The 25,183-nt window shown below is 42.4% G+C and overlaps 1 protein-coding gene across 2 annotated transcripts in view; it reads left to right on the top strand.

Moving 5' to 3' along the window:
- The window catches only part of CNTNAP5 (contactin associated protein family member 5), a 285,642-nt gene that overhangs the window by 126,238 nt on the left and 134,221 nt on the right, over window positions 1–25,183 (top strand). For both annotated transcript variants that reach the window (XM_033161910.1, XM_033161902.1), the window contains 3 exons: window positions 3,612–3,815; window positions 11,507–11,691; window positions 15,460–15,603. In XM_033161910.1, coding sequence (XP_033017801.1) covers window positions 3,612–3,815; window positions 11,507–11,691; window positions 15,460–15,603 — 533 coding nt within the window. The remainder of the gene's footprint in view (window positions 1–3,611; window positions 3,816–11,506; window positions 11,692–15,459; window positions 15,604–25,183) is intronic.

Genomic DNA, 25,183 nt, shown 5'->3' with positions numbered 1-25,183 from the left:
GTGAATGTGGATGTATTGTTTTAAAGTAGTAAGAATTTAGGTTGCGAGCAACTTTAAAGCACATTCACAGTCCTCATTCCCTCAAGGAATCTGGGACACCGTAGTTTAAGCGTTACTGGGAACTGTAACTACTGACCCAGAATTCAGAGGGAAATAATATGCTTCAAGTGTGTTTTAAAGGTACAGTATTTACACAGTCATAGGCAGGGTAAGCAGGAGGATACATCCTGATTCAGGTGCCACCATGAGTAGGGAATAAATATATTCCAGAATTTGTACCTGAATGGTGCAGCAAGACTTTTTAAAGAGGTGGCCCTCTTTAATTACGTTGAGGGATGGTCACCATTTGATCTCTGCTTCAGGCAGCAGAATATACTGATTTGACACTGAACTTGAATGCACAAATATTTTCAAAGACTACTGAATCCCTAAAGATTTGTAGGCTTGGCCATGTAGTATTGAAATGATTTTATTCTAGATGGCTGCTGTGCCTCAGTTCTACGAAATCAGTTAATAGGATCAAGGTTTTGTATCTTTATGAATTCTGAGAAGTTGATGTCGAATATAGCTGCTAAATGGAGAAGGCTGGGGCATTGTGTGACTTGATGTGGCTGCAGCTATCATTGCAAAGAAATGCTTTTGTGCAGAAGTTCATACAGTTTTGCACATTATAACATGCCACTGCAAACATCAGAAGAAAGGGTTGGTGCAGACATGGCCTGTCCAATTTGTGCAGTGAGCCACTGTGCATTAACAATTCACCCATGTGAGGAGAATGATTTTTAGCATGGTAGAGTATTCAAAGACCTTAGCCAAACATGAGCTCGTGATCTATACATGAGAAAGGCAGGAGAAGTCCACATACTGAAGATTGGGACTGGGAATGAGAGGTAGCGTGTTGCCTAAGGCTATGTATTAAGTTGGTGGACAGGAAAGATTTTAATTTAGGGATTCCTTACTTAAGAACTACAGTGAAACCTTGGTTCTTGAACTTAATCCATTCCAGGAGTATGTTCAACTCTCGAAACCATTTGAAAACCAAGGCGCAACTTCCGATTGGCTGCAGGAGCTTCCTGCACTCAATCAGAAGCCGTGTTGGACATTTAGCTTCCGAAAAACATTCGAAAACTGGAACACTTACTTCTGGGTTTTTGGAGTTTGAAAGCCAAAACATCTGAGTACCAAGGCGTTCAAGACCCAAGGTATGACTGTAATGAACATACAAGAGCCCTGCTGGATCAGACCAAACACTCATCTAGTTCAGTGTCCTTTTTCTCTCTTATACTTCCTACAATATTGTATGACATCATAGTCATTGATATCATTATCTTCCCTTACCTTGTCCAATCAATCCCATTTTAAGGCCATCCAAGTCAGTGGTCATCACTAAGGGCTTTTTCCAATTATATTTTATTGGTCATCACTACGCTTTGTGGTTGCAGATTCTGTAGGTTAACTGTGCAGTACGTGAAGTAGTATTTCCTTTTGTCTGACTGGAATCTTCCAACATGATTCACACTCTAATTAGGCTATGCTAGGAGATGCCCCAGCACTCCTAACAGCTCACTTTGTGTAAAGGAAATGTTCTCAAATGTTAACCAAATGATATATGGCTCAGATTAAGATTCATTATATAGATGTGTGGCTCAGGTAATGACCTTTTTTTGAAAGGGATGCCTAGTACAATAGAATCATCGAGTTGGAAGGGACCCTGGTGTCATGTAGTCCAACATCCTGCAATGCAGGAATCTCAGCTAAAGCATCCATGACAGATGGCCATCCAACCTCTGCTTACAAACCTCCAAGAAAGGGAAGTTGGCCCACTGCCAATCAGCTTTTACTGTCAGAAAGTCATTCCTAATGTCTAGTTGGAAACTCCTTTCTTGTAACTTGAAGCCATTGGCTTCAACTTGAAGAGACACGTGTACATCATGCAATAGTTTTGTGGATTACTGACCCAAGGAAAACATGCCTGGTGCCACCATCATTGCGATTAGACACCAGGCTAAAATATACTTTTACTTATTCAGGCATGTGGTAGTTATGTTAGCCTATACTGTGGTGCTCATCTCATTATGGGGTGCAGTAGAACTTGTCATTATTTTTGCTGTTAGGGAAACATTTTTGGAATTCCATTACTGTACATGGCTTCACATTGTATTTTTTTGTATATTTCATCTGTATTTTATTCTGTTGAGTTGCTTTTGAGACCTGTTTTGTATGAACCATGCTTTAACTTTTTCTGTGTACTTGTTATGTACTGAGTTGAATAGGATCCAAACTGCAGCAGTCTGATTGGTCCCAGAACAATAGGATTGAGATTGCAGCAGTCTGATTGGTCTGCAGGAGCCACCCAATCCAGCTCCAGGTGGAAGTGAATCCGCATTCCGATTGGCATACAGGAGTATCCCGGAATTAGCCAATCACGTGGGGCCCATTGTGTAAATAGTGTATATAAAGCAAACGTTTTGGGGGAACTACATTCCTCACTACTATGAGCTGAATAAAGAGCATGAAAGTCACACTGGACTCCGAGTATCTTTCAGTACTCTAGCTGAAATCCCTTTATTGCAGAGTATTAGACTGGATGACCCTTGGGGTCCTTTCTAACTATACAATTCTATGATTCCATGATAAGTGACAAACGAATGCTAGTAGTAGTTGTTTTGGGAATTGGTGTGAACAATATTAAGAAAATTATGAAATAAGAAATAGGTGTTAAACTTTGACCCAGGCAGAGCACCCCAGTGCCCTTCTGTGCTGTGCTTGGGGGTGTGTGTGTGTGGATTGGGTAGGGATATCAATCTGCTCAGCTCTTATTTGTGAAGCTGGTCTCTCCCTTGCCACTGCTAATTTCACTCCATTGGTGCAGCACTCTCTTTTAGCAAAATAGAGTTACTGGAGGTGGCATTGGGCTGGGCTGAGTGGAGCCAGGATCCATGGGATCCTGAGATGATCTCCCTTGCCATCACAAGATGCCATTGGGCCTCATGCAGGTCTAATCACTTTCCCTCCACCTTCCTCCCCAGCTATCATGTGCTGCAGTGATGCAGATGTGGTGGGGACAGGAAGTTTTGGAATCTGCCCCTAATTGATATCACCACATAATGCAGCCATTGGAATGCTTGTGGGGGCCAGGCATATAACACCAATACTGTCACCAATACTGTAACAGATGAATTAACTGCCTGTTCAATTTTAAGTGCTAGTGTTGACCTCCTAAATAGTTTAGGAGTAGGGCATTTGACAAGCCACCTACACCCATGGAAACAGGCCTCTGAGCTCCTCCTCATAAGTCCGCCATCAAAATGCATTAGAGAGACAGGTGCTAGAGAGACTTTTCAGAAGTGGCCTCAGCTTTGGAACTCTCTCCCAAAATAAGTACACATGGCCTAATTCTATTAAATGACTTTGTTTCAAATTACGTTTTGCTACAAATGCTGTGAGTCTTTTTTTTTTTGCAACTGGTTCATTTCATTTGTATTTCAAACATTGATTTAAAGTTTTTAATTATCTTTTGTAAGCTGCCAGGGGAGGGCTTTGCTCTGGACACCTGTACATAAATATTGATCCTTCCTGCTTAATGTTTATTTGCCTTCTTTCCCCTGTAGAATCGGATATTGCCGACTTTGATGGGAGGAGCTCCCTCCTTTACAGGTTCAACCAAAAACTGATGAGCACCTTCAAAGATGTTGTTTCCCTGAAGTTCAAGAGCATGCAGGGAGATGGGGTCCTATTTCATGGAGAAGGGCAGCGTGGAGATTATATTACATTGGAGCTGCAGAAAGGGAAGCTTTCTTTGCACATCAACCTGGGTATGTTCAAACATTTTGGCATATTTTTCAGCGTGGTGGTTGTTCTTATCATCATCATCTTCATCATCCTTTCCTTAAATCTGCCATTTCTAAGGCAAAAGGACCCCTGACCATTAGGTCCAGTCGTGTCCAACTCTGGGGCTGTGGCGCTCATCTCGTGTTACTGGCCGAGGGAGCCGGTGTACAGCTTCCAGGTCATGTGGCCAGCATGACAAAGCCGCTTCTGGTGAACCAGAGCAGCACACAGAAACGCCATTTACCTTCCCGCCGGAGTGGTACCTATTTATCTACTTGCACTTTGATGTGCTTTCGAACTGCTAGGTGGGCAGGAGCTGGGACCGAGCAACGGGAGCTCATCCCATCGCAGGGATTCGAACCGCTGACCTTCTGATCAGCAAGCCCTAGGCTCTGTGGTTTAACCCACAGCGCCACCCAGCTGCTAGGCGCAACCAAAAAGCGCAGTGACGTTAGTGCAGTTCAGTGGCCCAAGAAGCGACCGCATGTCATTCTAATTGATAATGTAAGATCCATGTGGTGGTTGCTCGCGAGTAATGAGGCAAAAGTCCAGCCTGTCTTTTAACAGGCTTATTGTAAATACTATATACAGTGCAGAGCTACAAATCCATATCCGTATCAATCGCTCTCAGAATCCGGGAGTGGCCCCTTCCGGTTGCGACCCCAACATAAGAATTTCGGCACCCCCAGTGTCCGCCTCCCCTCCTTGCGTTTTACCCCTCTGCACGGTTCAGGTGATGGAAATGGCGTGCCTCCCTCCTTGCCCATTGGGCAAGGGGAACGCAGGGTCTCTCCAGCATCCCCAGAGCCCCTATGCTCAAGGCCCCTGGTCTCCTGCCCTTCCCACTGGAGACGTCGCTGTTTCCTTCGCTGGAGGAGGTGTTGCTAGTCAGGTGGGGCCGGGGCTCCCTGTAGCCTCCTGAGAGCCCTTCCACCACCTTGCGCTGAACCAGGGACAGTTCCCTGACAGATAAGTATGGAAGTATTGCACTGGCTGCCAGAAGTGACCTGACCCAACTCAGTATCTTAGTCCTAGTGTGGAAAGCCCTAAACAGCTCTAGACACACCAACCTAAGAAATTACTTTTTTCAATATTGAACATCTTGGGCCTTGTTACTGGTAGGGGATAAACTGTTGGTGGCACTGCTGCTGGGTAATGCCCATTTGGAGTTGACCCATGATAGAGCCTTCTTGGTGGTGGTAAAACATTAATGTTTACCTAGGCATAAAATGACAGATACTGTAGGTGCTGTCCCTGGCAACTTCGACATTTTCAGCTGTCAAGAGTATGTGATCCTTTATGATGTTTTTAGATGCTTTTAATTGTATCTGAATATTTTAAATAAGTTTGTGTGGCTTTTTAATTGCATTTTATCATGTTTGTGTTTGCTGCCCCTGGGAGCCTTTGGATACAAAAGTTGGATACAAATTTACTAAATAATGCCTATGGGGGGAAAGATTGTTATGGCCATCTACTAAGCCAAAGCATGCAAGGATGTATGGTTACTTCCTAGACCATTTTAGGAGCAATTTTCAACCTGTTTTCTAGCTGCTCCGAGCGTGGAAAAACCACAAACTGAAAGATAAATATAAAATGAAAAGCAGCCCTAGGACCACTGTATGAAATTGTAAGCAGTTTTTAAAATGAAATTGTGTATGTGTGTGTTTAAATCACACATTAAGTTGCAAATGGGGACTTAACAAGTTTTCAGAGGGTTGTGTGTGAAATAGACATGAGCAACTTAAGGCACTTCTACCCCTCACTAGGCTTTCTCCGAAATAAGTGTGCATAGGACTGCAGCCTTGGAAGAACAGATAGCAAGTGCATGACTGTAGTTTCTGGGAAAATCCAGCACACAGTTGGGGATTCCGAGATCCCTTTTATTCAGTGTGACATGGAGCACAGTCCTAAAGCATGTTTATTCAACAGTTCCATGAGATTGAATCCCGCTGCGCAAAGACGGCAACCTTAAATGTACTTAACTATGTGCTGGATTACCTATTTAGAGGTGTTTTCTTTCAGTCCTGCTGCCTGAATGACATTAATCTGGAGGCAGACACAGATTTCATTTGACTCCACTTAGCTGTGCCTTCTCCATAGGTACCTGGCTGATTCCTTACCTATTCGCTGCTTCTTAACCTACACGTAGTATGCTTTCTCTTTGATGCAGGTTGATTTGCTTAGATTGTATCATTTCAAATCTCCTTAGCTGCTTTTATACATTGTCTGCTTCAGCGTGTGTTCATTACAGAAAATCAATAAAAATTGGCTTGTTAGCCTGTCAGCTTGTTAGGAAATATGATTTCTTTAAGGCTTTCATCATTTGATTCATTTTGAGATTGTTCTGCAAACAGCAGAAGCACAGTGAAACTAGTATTTTAGAGAGGCAACAATGATTTATGTGACATTCTTGGGGCAATAGCAGTATTATTTATTCAATGGGATCAGTTTTCCCTCTCTAAAATTTGCAGTGGAACCTCATTCTAGCCTTGCCTTTAGAAATCCCAAAGATTTCAATAAAAAGTATACATGCCACAGTCATTTGATTAACCATGTTACTACAGTGTAATTTCACCACCACCTCAGTGTGTTAGACATATATAGAGAATTATGTCTAGGGATTAGGTGGTGCCAAGGATGTAAGCAGGTAATAGTAGGGTTGCTATTTTTTATTTTTTAGTTTAGTTTTGCCCAAACTTATTGAGCTTTTTTTTTTGCCAAAATCGCAAAAAAGATGTTACATCCAGATATTCCCAGACATTTTGCTGAATTTAGGTAATAAGATGACAGGAAGGCATTTCTCCCGAATGATGTCATACTTCCAAGGACATCAGTTGGAGCATGCCACACCCAAAAGTGGCTCTCCTGATGTGGCAGAAATGCAATGCTAGCTTTGCAGCATAAGGGGCACTGTTGCTTACTGGGAAGGACAAGGGAGACCTAAAAGCAACCATTTATGGTGTGTCCAATATGTGCACAACTGTGCATGCTCACATCGTGCCAAACTCGTAAGTGACCCAAAAACATCACCAAAAGGGGCAGAACAGGGAAGGGGGTGGAATGGGGTGTTTGCAGGCTTTTTCAGAGATGTTTCAAATATACACAATTTCACTTAAACGCACAGTGCCTTGGAACGTAACCCTCTGCGTAAATTGGGAGCTGCCTGTGTAGAGCATTCCTCCTGCTACAGATGTGGTTGCATAGCCATAATTAGTGATTCCTTGTGTTTGGCATTCATCCAGATCTATTTGTTATATATTCTTAGAGTCAGGTTTAGGCAACTCTTATTTATTCTCATTAAAAAAAATTCCTTCCAGTAGCACCTTAGAAACCAACTAAGTTTGTTATTGGTATGAGCTTCCATGTGCATGCATTAATTCTCATTAATCACCTATCAGATTAATCGGTTAAGAGGCAAATAGTTAATGAACTAAAGCCACTAACAGCCAGTAAACTTGCTTCTGTTCCCTACTCTTTAAAACAGACAAGTTTGCAAGGATTCAATTGCGTTGCCTACCAAAGCTTTTTTCCTTTCCTCCCTCCTTTTGGTTAGAAGATGATTCTTTTCTCAGATGATCGTTTCAGGGCTGAGGTTGTGCCCCAGCCCATCTGTCCACTTCAAGGATTCATTTCACAGCTGCTGCAGCTCTTCACTGTGCTGGGTCATCTCTGTCCACGCAGAAAACAGGTCTTTGATTCCCTGTAATTGAACCCCTGCCTTGGGCGAGGTGTGTTAGCTGTGTGTGCTGCATTCAGCTATCGGTATGCAATCAAGCAAGGAAAATGAGAAAGCCTGGAGTAAATGTCTGGAGTGTATAGAAAAAGAGTTCATGTGAAGCATAAAGACAGCATCAGGTTCCCCAAGGAGAAACAATAACAATAACAACAATAATAAACCCTTCCTATTTTCCTATTTCTGGTTCTTGTTTCTTCCTTCCTTTTGAAATGTAAACCTAATGCAACTGTTCATTATTGTCAGCTAAGAGAGCGGTTGTCTCTTGTGGTTAAATCATAATAATTCAGTATCATGTGATATTTCCTGAGCCACATTCTCCTACTTCAGAAATAAAGGATTTTGTCTTCTGCAATGGTTTCCCTGATCTGTTTATACCATATCCCAGGGGCAGAAACATTTTTCAGGCTGAGGGCCTCATTTGCCTCTCTCTCTCTCTCTCTCTCTCTCTCTCTCTCTCTCTCTCTCTGTGTGTGTGTGTGTGTGTTTGTGTTTGTGTACAAACCATTGGTGGGTGGGATCAGAGGCAAAAGTTGGCAGAATAACAAATGTGAATTTATCTTCTTTGAGATTGACTAGTTTCTTCACACTGACACATCCCTATCTATCTTCCATCCAGGCAAGCGAGAAGTGTTATCAGACCTCAAGGACAGCCCGACAAAAGAAACCCAAAAAGCTAAGGATGCAAAGCAGGGCTAGTCAGGGATATGGCTCAGAGAAGAGGGAGTGTGGCCTGAGGAGAGTCCCAAGGTCCATTAAGGATGCATTTGACCCCCAGGCCTAATATTCCCTTAATCAGAGACATGGATGGAAATTATTTTAAAATACCATTGCATAGTGATCTCTCTCTCTCTCTCTCTCCTTAGAAAACAGATCAAATTCTAAAATGACAAAATGAATAAGGGGTATCAGGCAAGTAGGAGGAAGATTGTGGGTGGCAAAAGAGCACTAGACAGATTGTAACAATACATAGCAAGAACCAAGGCAGTATATGTTAGAGAGACATTTGAAAATAACAAAATGAATTTCATCATATTAGTTCTTCAGTGCTTTCTCATAAGAAGTTTCCTTACCGGAAGACACACATCTTGCATAGTGACAAGCTTGCTAAAGTTAAGGCAGCAACTAACAATATTTCTCAATCTGTATTTTTAGATGGGTGAGTGTTAGGCATGCCTACATAACTAGTGATTCATAAAGCCAAATGCAGCCCACCAACCTTGTGTTGTGACCTTTTGAGTGCTTGATAGACCCCAGTGCCTACTTCTCCAATTTGGCAGGTAGACAGCAAAGCAAGGCTTTTTCTTTTGCAGTTTTACTTCTGCAGCCTAGCATGGTAGGCTTCAAGCTTTGAAGGCCTGCTCCGGGGCCTTTTTAAAATATACATTATCTTTGTGTGCCTTGTAAATTAGTGGCCAGCATGGGCCTGTCATCCCACCACTAGAAAATTCACTAGTCTTCTCAAAGTTCCTATTATTTCTCACAAAAATTATTCAGTTGTTTCACTTAAGAGTCTAATAGTTTTCTGTGAAATTTCATGTGAAGCAAAAGAAACAACAGACAAAACAAAACAAAAACATAAAAAACAGGTATTTCCAACTCTCAAAGAGTAGTAATAGCAAAACTGCAACAATGCTTTGATTTGAGAGAATATATTCCCTGTATGAATCAGCACCTATTCCAACACAGAGAACTAGGCCAGATTTATCTGCAAATAGTTGTGGACCTCACTCTCATCATTGCCCTAGTGTGAAGATTTGCAAAGATGGTAAACGAGGCATCCCCAACCATTGGCCCCCCAGATGTTTTGGACTACAATTCCCACCACCCCAGAACTGGTCCTGTTAGCTAGGGATCATGGGAGTTGTAGGCCAAAACATCTGGAGCACCACAGGTTGGGGATGCCTGTAACACACTCTTAAATTCAATAAAGTTCATAGTGGGCACTTAAAAGAAATAGGATCCCAATTGTTATCAAAGCTTATTCCTTTTTTTGGCCATATTGCATTGTGAAAATTAGGGTGCGTATTAGATTTGATGGTGCCAGAAAATACTTTTTTTGGTTTCAAGGTTTTGAAAATTGAGGTTTGCATTAGATTCAAAGGTGCATTGGATTCGCGTAAACACGGTATGTGGTCTACCAGAAATTGGTTAATGGTTCATCAATGGATCACAGTCTACCCTATGTCCACCCTGATCTATACTTGTGTATATTTACTCAGAAGTGAGTCCCACTATGTTCAATGTGGCTTACTCCAGTTGTGTACATAAGATTTGGGCTTTTAGATGCAATCTAACACATCCCATTCAGAGTGATTGACTCACAGCTAGTGTGTGTAGGATTGCAACCCTCGTCTAGGTTAAAATGAGGTGACATCTGATTCTGTGATCAGTTGATACATGCTATATCTAAGTAGATTTTATTTTCATCTGAAGAGACTGAGCTAAAAGCATTAAAAGGAGAATTGGGTTTTTTTCTTAAAGCCTTTTCTCATCTTCCCTTTTCTGATTAATTATGTTTGTGACAACTTTCGAGAGCTTTCCCCTTGTTACATAAACCCATTAACATGCTTTGTCCTCAGCTAATCTCTTTCTTTCTTATTTTTTCACCAGAAATGATGCCTATTATTCCTATACCTAAAGGAGATTAGTGCATTACAATTGTAAAATACCCATTGTTGAAAGGAAGTTTTAAACAGAGTTCTTTGACACTATTAGTGACTCTGCTTTTCATGAGAGAGTTCAGAATATCCCATTGATTTTACAAAGAGAGGGAGGCCATTCAGGCTGAAGTTCTATGCATTAGGACTGGAGGAATGGACAAACATTTTGAAGTCACGGGCCACCAATATTTCCTTGGAAGAAAAGTGCCCAGGGACTGCATATACCCCAACCATACGGCTACATTGAATGCAACCCTAAGTTTTGTAATTTCTCTATCAGCTGTGTGTGTGTGTGTTTGTGATGTAAAACATGTTGAACATTTTACGACGCATATTGGTTCAGAAAGTGTGTATTAGAATTTGTTTCCCATTCCTAGTCCTGCAGCAGCACCAGGTCATTCTGCTTTTTTGCTCTTACAGTACATGTCAGGTATGTAAAGCATGTAACAGTGATGGTGAGGGAGTACAAAACAGAAATGCTGATTGGCTTGTCACAACTGAACCAATATACATGATCAATTTATTAATGGGAACTCACCACAGTAATCATATTTTGCTGGTTCTTCAAGATCTCTACTGGCTGCCAGTATGTTTGTCACTACAATAAAAGCTCTGGATTGGCCTATAAAACTGTACATAATTTGGGGGGTGGAATACCCGAAGGACTTATTCCCCTGTGCTAATCTGCTTGTAGGGTCCTACCATGGGAGAGAAAATGGCACACTTTTCCAGGAAGTCATGAGGATCCAACCAGTCTATTCACCCATGATTTCTGCACTACACGATCAGTTTAATCCTTCTGCAATGGTTCAGTTGATCATTGGCTACTTCTTAAAATACATTTTTAGGTTCTCCCTCCCTCCCTCCCTCCCTCCCTCCCTCCCTCCCTCTCTCTGTGTTTGTATCTATATGCATATATTGTAGGCATGAGTGGGATTTTTGTAAGGTGCTCTGAACACTATTTTAGAGCAAAGGTGGGTTATATCACTAGTGGACTCTTTATTACTGCATTTGCAATTGTTTGCTATTTTAGAAAGAAACTACTTTTGCCATTTTTTGATGTTTATTGTTTGTTTACCGATAGTTGCCTTGGTGATATTATCTTGTGCTCTTGATAATGGTATTGCTGCTGCTTCTCTGCATGGGGTGGTGGCCAAGTCAAGGCTGCGTACGTGCATCAGTCAAAACATATTAGCTGCTAATCATTTCGGAAGAATGGTACCGGAGACTTAGAATGAATGGGTCAGCTGCAATTCGTGTCTTTTCACTGCCCCTGCAGGAGATGCCAAGCTGCGTTTCAGCAACAGTCACACGTCCGTCACCTTGGGCAGCCTCCTGGATGACCAACACTGGCACTCGGTCCTCATTGAGCGATTTAATAAGCAGGTGAACTTCACCGTGGACAAGTATATGCAGCATTTCCGAACCAAGGGAGATTCGGATGACTTGAACATTGATTATGAGGTGCGTCAGTCTTTTTTGTGTAGTGTGTGCTGCCCTAAGAGAAACGATGCAGGGAGATGAGCTTTCTCATCCAACCTGGCTTTTTGAGTGATCGCTGGGAAGCTAAGGAGGGCACACATGAAATTAGAGGAAGGGTTGTAGTTCTGTGGTAGAGCAGCTGCTTTCCATGCAGAAGACCCTAGAGAGGGCACCCCCAAACTTGGCCCTCCAAATGTTTTGGGACTACAATCCCCACAATCCCTGACCACTGGTCCTGTTAGCTAGGGATGATGGGAGTTGTAGTCCCCAAACATCTGGAGGGCCAAGTTTGGAGATTCTTGCCCTAGAGTGTCCACTGCCTGTAACCAGAGAAAGCTGATGCCAGTCAATGCAAACAGTACTGAGCTAGATGAACCAATAGATTGACTCAGTATAAGGCAGTTTTCTATTCTCGTATCCTGAAAGTTTCTGCCAAGAAAGCTAATCACACACAAGAATAGCAACTCTTTCACTGTCTCCAAGCCACATTGAAAAGAGGGGGCTTGAACTTTCCTAAACACCACATCTGGTATGATGCAGTCCAGTTATTAATTACTGCTAGAAGATAGGAACAGCTCCCTTCCTTGCTGCTGTGTTAGGGTATGGGGGTTGCCATCCGCACAATGTGCAAAGGATGACAGCCAAGGTCAGCCAAGCACCTGTAATTTGCCACTGGTAAGCCATCTGCTCTTCAATTAAAAGTGAACCGGGAACAAATCCTTTAAAGAGGAAAGGAGCCAAAAGTGTGGATTGAAAGTCCCCCCCCTTCTCTTCACAACACCAAGCAACGTCAGCATTTGGCCACAGCATCTAAGCATCCAAGGAACATCATGCTTGCTTAACGTGACCCCCTCACAAAACCTACTTAGCAAAAGCACAGCAGAAGGAGCAGCAGATTTATCTAAACTGCTAGGAAAGGGGGCAGAGAAAGAGGAAAGCAAGCAACCTACAGATACTAGAGGAATCTCATTAGTCCAAGAGGCTTGGCAGACATGAGCAACCAAATGCAACACAGAAAAGGTGTGAATTACATCATTCTGCGCCAAGATGGATCCCTGCCTTGGAACGGAAATGTGTATCATTTTAGGAGGATTATACAGCTCTCAAGCTCACACTCTCTTCGCCTCTCTCTTTCTCTGCCTCTCCACCCCCTTTTGCTAGCTTTTTTTTTTTTGCCCTTGAGTTAGAACATTTGACAAGTTAGGCTCAAATACAGGACTCTCACTCATGGAACATAAAACCATCATTTGGTATTACATGTGAACTGGGTCATAGTGAAGCTCCACTGATTCGGTGGAACTTGACCATGTGTAACTTTGCAATGGTGAGATACTTTGATTTATCCTGTTTCACGGGTGCTTGAAAAAATCTAATTTGAACTGACTTGGTCTGCTATCAATGTACTTTCATGCTTCAAAAATTTTCAAACACAGTTCTTCGTTCAAAGGATGTATCACAATATATTTTGGATGCACGCTATGGGAGAAATATGTTTAGAAATGCTTCTTTAAATTATAAATTTCCATCATATTATATATTTAAATATTAATGCAGAAATGGGAAAGGAACAGACAAGAGTGAATACACATGGAAGTGACATGGAAATGCACCCAACCGTATTGCAGTCCATAGAATTTCTCCCATGAATTTCTGTGAGTTAAGTTCCAAGCATAATACAAATCAGTTTGATTGCATTAGGTGAATTTATACCTAAAGACCAGCTCAGAAAAAGAAACGAGGTTTGTTCCTTAGCTTTAATATCTCCATTGCTGCACCCCAGCAACTACCAGACTAATGAAACTTTATCTTAGCACACTTAAGGGATTAAAGACCTAGCTAAGGGAACTAAAACAATTAGTCTGGTAATTAAAAATATTACTGATCACTAAGGAAACAGTTTTTTCCAATAATGCCGTAGTATAATTGAAATTGATTACCCTGGTTTTTTTTTTTTTTGTTTAAAAAAAATCCACAGAAAGGGATCCCTGAGCTAGAAACATTAAAAAAAAACCCTCAGGAAGAAAGAGCAGAGGTAGCAAAGTGTCTGAAGTAAGAAATAATGAGCCCCAGCTAAAGAGCTAGTCTTTAAATAGAATTCCTTCTGCTAGTACTACATTTAATATGGGCCTTAAAATTACATATGACTATCATAGTGCAGAGGTACTTGAAACTAGGTTTTGTTGGCTTCCTCCTCAAATATGACCCTACCATATGCTTTTCAAATGAGTTTCAGACTTGGGCACTGAGCATAAGAACAAAAGACGGGACCTCTGACCTATGCCAAAATAAATATGTGGGTGTGGGTGTTTGGGGTGAGGCTGTATCACCCCTAAGCCTCTCAGCAGCTTCTGCTACTATAACCCACAGTATCCATCTTGGAAAGCTATTCCCACCGGATGAAAACTTCCAAATGTTGATGCTGGGGGACAACTGCTTAGCTCTGTTTTGGCTTCTCTGCTGTGGTGTGCCACAGGATCCCATCTTTCCCACCCCCCACTCTTTAATATATGAAGACAGTGAGCTCATTTGGAGATTTTGGGTGAGGTGTCGTCAATATGTCACCCAGCTCTGTTTCCCTTTTAAATCTGATTCAGGTGATGCAGTGGAATTACTGAACCAGCTCAAAGCTTGGTGATTTACTGCTTGAGGGTCAGCAAATTGAAGTTCAGACCAAACAAGTAGGTGGCTTGCCTGTCCAGGTAGCAGTGTTTACCTTGTGCTGGGTGGAATTTCATCCTCCACAGGGAACTGCCTGGTACTAAATCGGCCCATCTCTCTAGTTCAATACTGTCTACAATGACTGGCAGTGGCTGCCGAAGGTTTCCTCCAGGGAGTCTCTCCTAGCTCAACCAGGAGATGGCAGAGAATGAACCTGGGACCATCTGCTGGTGAAGCAGATAATCTTCTACTGAACCATACACCTTCCCTTTTTTTCTGTCAGGGGTTGCTGGCAATGGGCAGATCCACAACTGATGAAGCCAGTGTGTGTGTGGGGGGGGGAATGGTCTGAATTAATTAAACCAGCATGAAGACCACTTTTTTCAAGGTTTCATCATGGCTGCTGCAGAATTAGAATTCTCAATTCTACCCAGAAGTAGAGCTGTGTAAAGACCTCCCTACCCCAGCAAACAAAGACCACTGGATGAGGCAAACCTGCTCTGTGCCACCCATCTAGCCCCAGGTCCAGCCCTGGGTCAACTTGGGGAGCAGGAATAATGTTTATTTGGGTTTTTGAAACCTTATTAAACAGTTAGGGGTGGAGAAAGAAGGAGACACTGCATCAAAGGATTGGGTACAGCAATGACCAGCAAATTTAGAATTCTCGTGTGGGGGAATGAACTTCACTCCCAACATTCTCCAGTACTGCTTGTAATTGCCAGTCTGGTTCTTAATTTTATTTCAGGATTCATCCTGTCCTATCAGGCATACAGATGACAAACTTCTTTCTGAGCATGAAGTTGCTTTACAGCAAAGCTGCAAAATAAATACACCATAAAAGTGTGGCAGGCAATGAAAAGGCTTCATCTACTGAAATTTGTCCTTCTAAATCTTGTCCTCTTTTTGTCATTTAGTATTTGATAATGAAGGACATTGGAATAAAACAACTTCTTTACTCTGTTTTCTATGGTCTGTTTTTCCCTGTGTACCCACAAGCAAGAACTTTAGTCTCTCTCTCTCTCTCTCTCTCTCTCCATGTTATGGCTATTGGAGATTTTTTAAAAGAGTGTTGAATTTGTTCTTGTCCCAAAGCTCAGTTTTGGAGGAATCCCAGTCCCAGGCAAACCAGGAACTTTTCTGAAGAAAAATTTCCATGGCTGCATTGAGAACCTTTATTACAATGGAGTCAATATCATTGACCTGGCAAAAAGACGAAAGCCACAGATCTACATCGTGGTAAGAACCCAATACATATTTGCTGACTTGTTCTTTTCTTGAAATTGTTGCTGTTGACAGGCACTGCTTGCTCTATCAAGCAAAAGGCTCTTATCTTACATTTGGCAAGTCATGCACACAATTTGCTTCTTCAAAAGATGTGCTTGAAGGCTGGGGCAAAGCTAAGAGTTATTGAAAGGCATGTTTGAAGGCTTCGGGGATCCTGATTTAAGCGGACTCAGAATTGTTAGAGGAAGCTATACAAGATGGCGGGAATAGAAGAGGGGAAAGAAGGTTCATAATCATAGGTTCTACATGTCATAAAAAGATAGAAAAAACTTTTTGAAAATGGATTTTCAGGTTCATGGTTAATGCATTGAATTGCCTCCTTAGTTTCAGGTTCTCTCTCATACACAGATTACCTAATGATGTGATCCTCTGCATGTCCACTGATAAGTAAATCCCATTTTCAATGGTGCTCACCAAGTCCCATTGAGTTCAATGGGATTTACTCCTAGACTAATGTGTATAGGATCATAATTTTCTAAAATTATCCTTTGATTCTGCCCTTTCCTAGCCCAGCATCCCATTCTAACAGTGGCCAACCAATTATAAAGTTCTAGCAAGAATTCAAACCCAATAGCTTCCTATTATCTTATGGCGGAACTCTCACAATCTGCATATGCAGCTATAAAAAGAATAGGCACATGGGCTTGGAAGGTTCCCAGCTTCATCACAATTTTCTGTGAAAAAAACATGCTTCCAATGAGTATCTCCTGACAATCTCAGGGAATGCCTCCTCCCATATGAGGCTTTTGTCATCTTGCCACTTAAGATAATCTGACAAGGTCCTGCTACAGATCCTATTTTAGGGGGGTGCTGGATGAGCATCCACCAGGAGCAGGAACCCTCTGCGAGAAAGATTGTGCTGCCTCTTCCCCGCTACCCTTTCAAAGTTGGCTAAAAAAAAATTCCCCTTGAAAAGCAACAATTGCTGTTTTCTATGCTTTGCTTTGTTTACTGGCCATTATTGCATCTGTTTATACCCTAAATCATTTTCGTTTCTGCTGTTGTGTTGTTGTTGTTGTTTGTTGTATCATGTAATTGGTACTCCTGTATGTGTTTTTAATTTGGTAACCACTATGAAATCTCAAAGCAATGTTATTTATTTATTTATTTATTTATTTATTTATTTATTTGCAACTAAGGCTGGGGTCACCAACCTTTATGGACTAGAGGGTGCCTTTCAGTTGCGGATACTGAGAGCGTGTTAGGGGTGCCAGTCACATAAAGGCTGCCATGGATCGGGGTGGCAATAAACCAAAATGACTGCCATGGAGAGCATAGTGAAATACAAAAATAGGTAACCACTGCTGAGAATTTTTATGTTTAATGTGGGAAGTCAGCTATGTCCTGCTGGTCCTAATTATGGAGATCTCTCTCTCTCTCTCTCTCACACACACACACACACATACACACACACAAACTTAAAATTGTTGGATAATAACAAAACAGAGCTTTTCCCTGGAAAAAGAGACAAGGTAGCTGCACCATGTATTTCACAGCCACCTAACTTTATTTCTAGGAGGAATAGAGACTCTTTATGTATTAAATGAAAGTACAGAGTCTGGAGTATCTATCCTGGAGAACCACTGGAAGCCTTCATGGGTGTCATGGTGCCCATGGGCACTAGGTTGGCAACCCCTGAAATCAGGGATGGCCTGTCCCATTTCACCGCCTGAGGTAAAACGGGAAGGTGCTGTCCCATTCCACCACTCTCTGCCCAATTCCTCTCTGTCCCATTCCACCACCTCTCTGTCTTGCTTACCTGGATCATGCACCAGCTTCTCCTTGCTACTCCATCGGGGAGGTGGCAGGGGCAGGCAGGGTACCCCCATGGGATTCTGCTGCCCAAGGCAGCTGCCTTAGTTCGCCTCATGGGCAGGCTGGCCTTACCTGAAATAAGTTGTTATCCTGATAATATAAACACAGCAGCATTATCTACACCACTTTAGATATTTCACAGTATGTTGCTATTGTTGCTATTATTTAATCAATAAATAGGCTTTTATGTTGCAATGCAATTTACAAATATACCACCACCATTAAAAGATTCTTGAGACCTTTCAAGGTTTCTTCTTCTTCTTCTTCTTCTTCTTCTTCTTCTTCTTCTTCTACCACTTAGCTTGAATTTTGAAATGCCATGGAGAGCTTCAGGTGTTGGTGAGGTCTAACAGCAAAATGAAATGACTTTTTGTTTTCTTTAACAAGCAGGCATGTGTTTTTCCCTCATGCAACGTTCAGGCTTCAGGGTCAGGCGCCAGTGCAGACTGTGGGAATGACAATTCTGAATAATGGGTCATTTTGGCAACAAAATGGGCTGTCTGGGGAAATGAACCAAAATGGGTTGAATCAAAAGCGTAAAGAAAAATTTTCAGTGACAGCTGAATTTAAGCTAATAATGCATTCTCTTTCTGTGAATTCTAAACACCATCAGTAAAGTGCTTTGAACCACCTTAAACCTCACATAGATGTTAATCTCATTTTTAAGGAAATATTGAGTACCTTTGATCTCAAAACCCTTATTATTATCAAAGCACGTCAGATGGATAGCAGTACACAGAGGACTTTTTCAGGTCAGAAGCAAGGAAACAAAAGGTTGGGGGCTGTATCCAGTGGTGCCAGTTTTTTGAACAGGAAGAGCCATTCCAGTTGTGAAAGAGTATTTGCTCCAGCAGAGGAGTGGAGTACCAGTGGCGCTCCACACCGGGTTCCAGGGGAGGGGGGATGGCACTCCCCAGCCCCTTCCCCAACGCCCGGCACCCCGTCCATGCTTCTTTACTGATGGGGCAGCCCCATGACCCGCCGCTCGCTCACTGACTCGCCGTCGGAGCAGCAGAGCTGCCCCCCCAGGTGCATCTGGCTGGTGCTGCTACTCCTGCGGCGAGCCGGCGAGTGAGTGGCAGGTCATGGGGCTGCTCGACCCACCGCTCGCTCACTTGCTCGCCGGCTCACAGCTGCACCGGCTGGATCCACTACACATGCCCGGAAATTCTGGGCATGTGCAGTGCATCTGACGCTTCGTGACGTCACGACGTACGTGTCATGATGCCCCGCCCCCAGGGGTGCCTCCGCACCACCGCCCCAGGCGGTGAAGAGGCTTCCTCCGCTGCTGTGGAGTACTAAATGCTAAATCTCCCATGCCGTGCAACCCTCTGGAGCAAATATTCAAGGGTGCAGGGGTTATCCTCAGAAATTGCCTGCTCTTCCATTAGTGGAATCTTCTCCTAGATCAAATATTATTCTGTGGATGGAAGGACACTATTCAATTCATCCCCTTTTGCCTGGAGTCAGACAGGCTTAAAATATAACCAGCTATGTTTTGAAGTGTTTGTGGTATGCATTGCAGAACAGACACTGGCAGAAAACTTTCCTGGCCGTTGGCCACTGATGAAGCTAAAAAATTGACTGAACCTTGATGTTTACTTTTGGATAACGGGGCGGAATGCTGACCTGCTGAATTATTTTTTCATTTAAGATCTGGTGGGGAATCTTTAGAAAGCTGCCAGGGCCTATTTTTCTATAGAGGGCACAGCCAGATGCAGAGGTTGCTGAGGTCAAACCAAACCCTATATCTTTATAGCACATTCACAGCTATTTAACATGGCAACAAAAACATTTACTTCTTATTAACTCCAGTCATGTTTCAGCTTTGATTTTCTTCACAAACTCTCCCCCATTTTTTTAAAGCTATTGAACACCTTTAATCTCTCCTAACAGTACAAAAGACAATTAATTCCAGCAGATGAATGCAAATAAAAGTCAATGGACAGTTGAACAGCAAGCCTCACAGCTATTCAAGTCCTCTAACTTGAAAATGTAATTGCATCCCCCAAGTCCAATTCTGCTCAAGTAGAAAAGTAGCACAGGAAGACTGGTGTGCTGGGGTATTGCTTGCGGGGATTATTTCAGAAAAGGCATCCTCTACCTGCAGCCCATAGTAATACAGCCTACTTTACTTTTGCATTCTGTAAACCAGCCATCTGTGGCCATGACCCAGTGAGCTACTTCAGATACACCCAATGCCCAGGAGGATGTAAAAGGCAGATCCTGATCATTTGCAAAGGACTGGTTTTCAGAAATGAACATGGAAGGCAAACAGAATTCAAGGCTGCATACACACCACACATTTAAAGCATATTTAAAACAGCCCTCTCAAAGAAACCTGGGAACTGTAGTTTAGCCCACTTCACAGATCTACAGTTCCCAGCACCCATAACAAACTCTGGTTCCTAAGGTTCTGTGTGTGGGGAAAATGTGTTTTAAATGTCTGGTACGAATGCAGCCCTAGTGCATTCCGTTTTAATGCTGTGTTTTAATGAAAGTATTAAAACATTTTAGTTCTAGTGAATAAAACCCAATAGGTTTTAGGCCACTAGACACCTGACTCGGCACAAAGTGTAAAATCTGCATTTGTGCTATTTCACCACTTTTAGTTGTCCTGTCTGGCAAGGTGAATTTGAAAGACAAGCCTTTGGTTCTGCTTCCTTCTGTATTGAAAAGAGGGAAATATGAAGCGATCTATATTATGTTTGTCTATTATTCCTTTTTTCTTATTTTTACCTTTGTTTCTTAGTAGAATGATTTATGTTTTTTTTAAAATTGGCTGCTGCTGTCCTCTGCAGTTGCGTCTCAGCTACTGGACCAGGTAATGAAGTGATAATGCTCGGTTACTGCAAGCGTGAAGGCAGTAAAATCTTTTGTTGCGCTGTTGGCCAGTGACCTAAAAGCTTAGGAGACTCAGATAAAGAAAATTCAGAATTGCTTAGCCAAGCATATGATCCTCAAAGTCTCTCAAAGGAATGAAATATCATTCTGTTGAGCCCTTTCAGTTCTGTTATCTGATACTTTTCTGAGCAGGGACATAAAAGTTTCCCAAGAAAGGAATTCAAGTATATGAGAACCTCTACTCTTTAATGACAATTGATGTGATACACACATGCATTTTCCATTCAGTATCTGAGTACCTGAGTATATAACAACTTCATAAGAAAGAATCATAATGCTCTCATTATGCAGGCAAAAAAGTGAAGAAGAACGTAGCTATTCATGCTGATTATTAGAAATTGTTTCAGAGATAATTTTTGCCTTACTTTGAGAGTACAAGTCAGAGAAGAAGAAAAATCTCCTTAAGGAAGGCCTTTAGTTAATTGATGGTTATATAAGGAGGATAATGGGGTCTTTTGTCAGCAGAGAGGACACTTCAATTATTGGGATGCTCTTAATACAGAAGCTGTACTATACATGCCGTAACTAAGCTAATATTTTCAGGAGAAAAACGTGGAGTCACTGATTACTGGTATGTATGGAGAGGACTTTTGTATATCAATTGTGGCCTTTCCTTTCAAAGCTTGAGTAATTAGAGGCCAAGAAAGAAATGAACCATTGCTCCCAAGTATTTTAAAGAAGGAAATGGTATTTTTACACGAGAGCACCCTTCATAACTGGTCCAATATGGATGTATTTTGTAACTCCATGTCAATAAAAAAAGTATTATAATTAAGAAATCCCAACCCTGCTTCAACTTTATTTGGGTTAACTGGAGGCCTTGTGTTTCACCTTACACTTTCAGCAAATTTGAAGCACATGGCTTCCCTCAAAGAAACATGGCAGCTGCAGTTTATGTGCCATGGTGCTACAATCTGCATCACCCTTAAACTATAGTTCCCATGATTTTTGGGAGGAAGCAGTGTGCTTTAAAAGAATGCTGTGCATGAGACTTCACACAAAGAATTTCTGTGACATCCTAACTGTGGTATTCCAACACAATGCTTGTATTCTCCATACGCTTTTTATTAATACGTTTAGAAATGCTTCCTTCTGGAAAACCCAAGATGATAAGTTTAAGGAGCTGAAGATCCAGACTAACTGAAAGGCACCCTCAGCACTCACCCAGGTGTTAAATCTAGCAGTATCAGCATAGGATGGGGCACTGAGCTGAGAGATTACTTTTATGTCTCCTGGGTTTGCAACTGCAAGTGTTTAATTATCCTCATCACCCGCACTCACAGACTTCAACTTTCTTCTGGTAAAATAGTAATCCATACTTGAGTAATCAGCAAAATAGGCAAGAAATAGAGAATTAAGTTTCACTCATTGATGCTATACACAGAGACAGTCTCGGGATGATTGCTAAGACCTCCTTTTAGTCAGATTACACAGCATTTCCTTAGGGTTCTGCTAGGTGATTTATTTTTAAAGGCGATATTGCATGCCAAGACATGCTCCAAATATGCACTACCTCTCGCTTAATGTTTTTAACTAAACAATTTGTATCTGCTTTGATAGCTTCCACAATGGCCTGTTTGCAACAAAGAAAATTCCCTTGCTTGCCATGTTACTCCTGAAAATAGATAGTGACAGACCTCTTTCCCAAGTGGATGAGGGTCAAGGTAGTATCTACCAAGGAAATGTTAAATATCTCTGTTTAATTGCCTGAATTTAGGAAGTTCAAATTGTAATAACAGCAGCAGAAGCCCCTTTGGAATACATTTCAGTACCTGTTAAAGGAATCGTTAATCAGACTGGAAACATTGGACTCGATGTAGTTCGTAAATGCCAGATGAGTGCTAGATGGAGTTTTTAGCAGCTAGACATGTCTGATCTTCTAGTTTCCCTCTGGAGGCTAGAAACTTCTTATTCTATTTCACAGCTAGGGAAAAGTTTGAGGTTTTTTATCCTTTTCTTTTTCAGTTAAAGTGAGTTCAGCTGTAATAGCAACTGTTCCAGGGAAGGCACTAGGGACAAACTAAGATCTAGTGTCATTTTTTCAAGTGGTTTTGACCCTCATTCATGCTAATCTCACCAAATCCATCAGTGAGAAGTGCTGAAAAGGAAGCTGGCTAGCCAGCACGGCCCCTACCAAGCAGTGGCTATACCGTGTTCCCTTTATAATATACATTCAGTCACCTCAAAAAATTCTGTCTTGGATATGGGTGTGCAAATGTACCAGTAGGGTTGCACAATTAGTTACCAGATGAAAAGGAGGACAAAGTTCCTGTATCTTTACTATGTTTCTTAGAAAAAAGAATGTCAACAGTTTTTCAATGTTGGGGGGAATGTTGGGTAACCTATAGCAAGGACCAAGGTCACTAAATTACCCACAGAGATAACAAACTACTAGCCATTCCATCCTGTGAAACCTCCTGAACTGAGTGCAGGCCACAATATGTCTGTCAACCCAAAATGGGACATCAAGTTGGCAGGCAAAGTTGTTAAGCCTCAAGACTAGCCCTGGAAACATCTACCCCTGCCATGTTTGGTTGCACACTATTATTAAGGAAGATTGCTAGGAAACAGGCTGACCAGCTCAGTCCAGATGTGCCTGGTGATGTTCGCTCTAAGAGCTGCATAGACCCTCTGCTGGCACAAACCTCCAATGGCTGCAGGATAACCATCTACACTCCCAATTTCCAAAGAAAGCAAAACTCAGTTATGAGGAATGAGGGTGTATAAAATGTTATCAAAGAGTGATATCAAACAAACAGTGAAATATTGTAAGTCAGATCTACAAATGAAGAATCTGTCTGCTTACCATAACTATGTTCCTTTAGGATCCAGATCCAGGGAGAGGATTTATTATTATTATTATTATTATTATTATTATTATTATTATTATTATTATTTATTTATACCCTACTAATCTAGCCGGGCCTCGCCAGCCACTGTGGGTGGCTCCCAACAGAATACTAAAAGCATGATCAAACATTAAACACTTCCCTAAACAGGACTGTCTTCAGATGTCTTCTAAAAGTCAGATAGTTGTTTATTTCCTTGACATCTGCTGGGAGGGCGTTCCACAGGGCAGGCGCCACTACTGAGAAGTCCCTCTGCCTGGTTCCCTGTAACCTCACTTCTCGCAGTGAGGGAAATGCCAAACAGAGCTTAATGTTCCGGCACCGGGAGGTGGAGAGCAGGCGAGGATGTGGCTGGCACACGTCCCGGGGGTGTGGCACACGTCCCAGGGCGTGGCATGCCACCCACAGGGGCATGGCGTACATCCTGGGAGTGTGGCACACATCCTGGGGCGTGGTATGCCATCTGCGGGGGTGTGGCACCCAGCGCACAGGGGGCAGCCCACTGGGATCATGCTGCCGGGGGCGGTGCACTCCCCTGCTCCCCTGTTCCTCTGCCAGTGCCATCCGAAGGCCCTCAGTGCTGGACCTCAGTGTCCAGGCTGAACAATGGGGGTGGAGGCGCTCCTTCAGGTATACTGGGCTGAGGCCATTTAGGGCTTTAAAGGTCAGCACCAACACTTTGAATTGTGCTCAGAAACGTACTGGGAACCATGGCTGCTATCAACTGCCCTATCACTATGCTATTCACTTCAAATTTGTGTTTGCTCTGTATCTTGACGTGATATATTAAAAATTCCCCAAATAAGAAAAAAGTGGGGGGAAGCCCAAAGTAGCAATTTGGCCATCTGTTGTACAAACTTTAACAGAGTTCTTGCCATTCTGACATATGGAATGAATGTCATGTTCTGCAAGGCTGGGTGTACTGGAACAAAAGAAAGCCTTTGCACTAAACAGCCATCACATTCAATAAGTGGCATATGGCAATCTTATCTGGACCTCAGCCAGCATTGGATTATGATAAAGTGAAGCAGTGCCCATGGCATCTTCTCATCAGATGAAACAATAAGGCAATCGTATTTTTAAGGGTCAATTTGAAATTGCCTCACAAACTTCAGAGCCCCATTATTGGGCTTTGAACATTCTGTGCTTTCTGCATACTCCAGGGAAGACTAAACATGTTTTTATGACTTGTGTGAGCAGGGAACAAATGGAGAACTTAAATCTTTAGCAGCTCAAGAATCAGTAGCTTTGGGGGGGAGCAGGGGGAGGTTCAGCTGACACCTTCATCACACACTTTTAGGCTTCAGGTGAAAACATTTATCTTCACCCAGGCTGTTGGCTGATTAACATCCAATAATGTCAGGCTTCAGGGAATCGGCTTCCTCCCCCCCTCCCCCAACGTGTCAGTAGATAAGCAGAACCAAGGAAAATTAGTCTTCTTACCAGTTAGAAACTTTAATAATCACAGTGAGAGAACAAAGAACATATCTCCTAGAAATGGCAGTGCTCCCAATTAAGAATCACACCCCCTCCCATCCCTATTAATCTACGTCACTCCTACATCTTGTAATCTGAGCCTGGAGCTGCTATGTTTTCTGTTCTGCCATTTTCTGAGCGCTCCTGGACTTTGGGAGAGGGGAGTGGATACTATCCAGAGACTGTGAATCTGTTAACTCTCTCTCTTCTAGTGTTTCTTCTGCTAGCTGTTCCCCATCCAATATTTCCCAGCTTCTGCCTTCTGAACTATGCCCCTCTGCAAACCACTGTTCCAAATCTATACTGTCCTCCTGCTCCTGGGAAGATTCAGGATCAGAAGGAGGGGTTGGCTCCCATCATTCTTGCTCAGTGCAGCCCTTCTCAGCACGGTACCTGACAAATAACACCCAATGTATTGTGGGAATAGGTTATTCCAGGTCTGGAAGGACACACATGGCCTGGGTTGCAAGGTTATGCAGAAAGCCTTG

This window comes from Lacerta agilis, chromosome 1 (genome assembly GCF_009819535.1).
Source record: "Lacerta agilis isolate rLacAgi1 chromosome 1, rLacAgi1.pri, whole genome shotgun sequence".
Classification (NCBI taxonomy): domain Eukaryota; kingdom Metazoa; phylum Chordata; class Lepidosauria; order Squamata; family Lacertidae; genus Lacerta; species Lacerta agilis.
The sequence above is the reverse complement of the archived record's forward strand: the minus strand, read 5'-3'. Positions and strand labels throughout refer to the sequence as shown.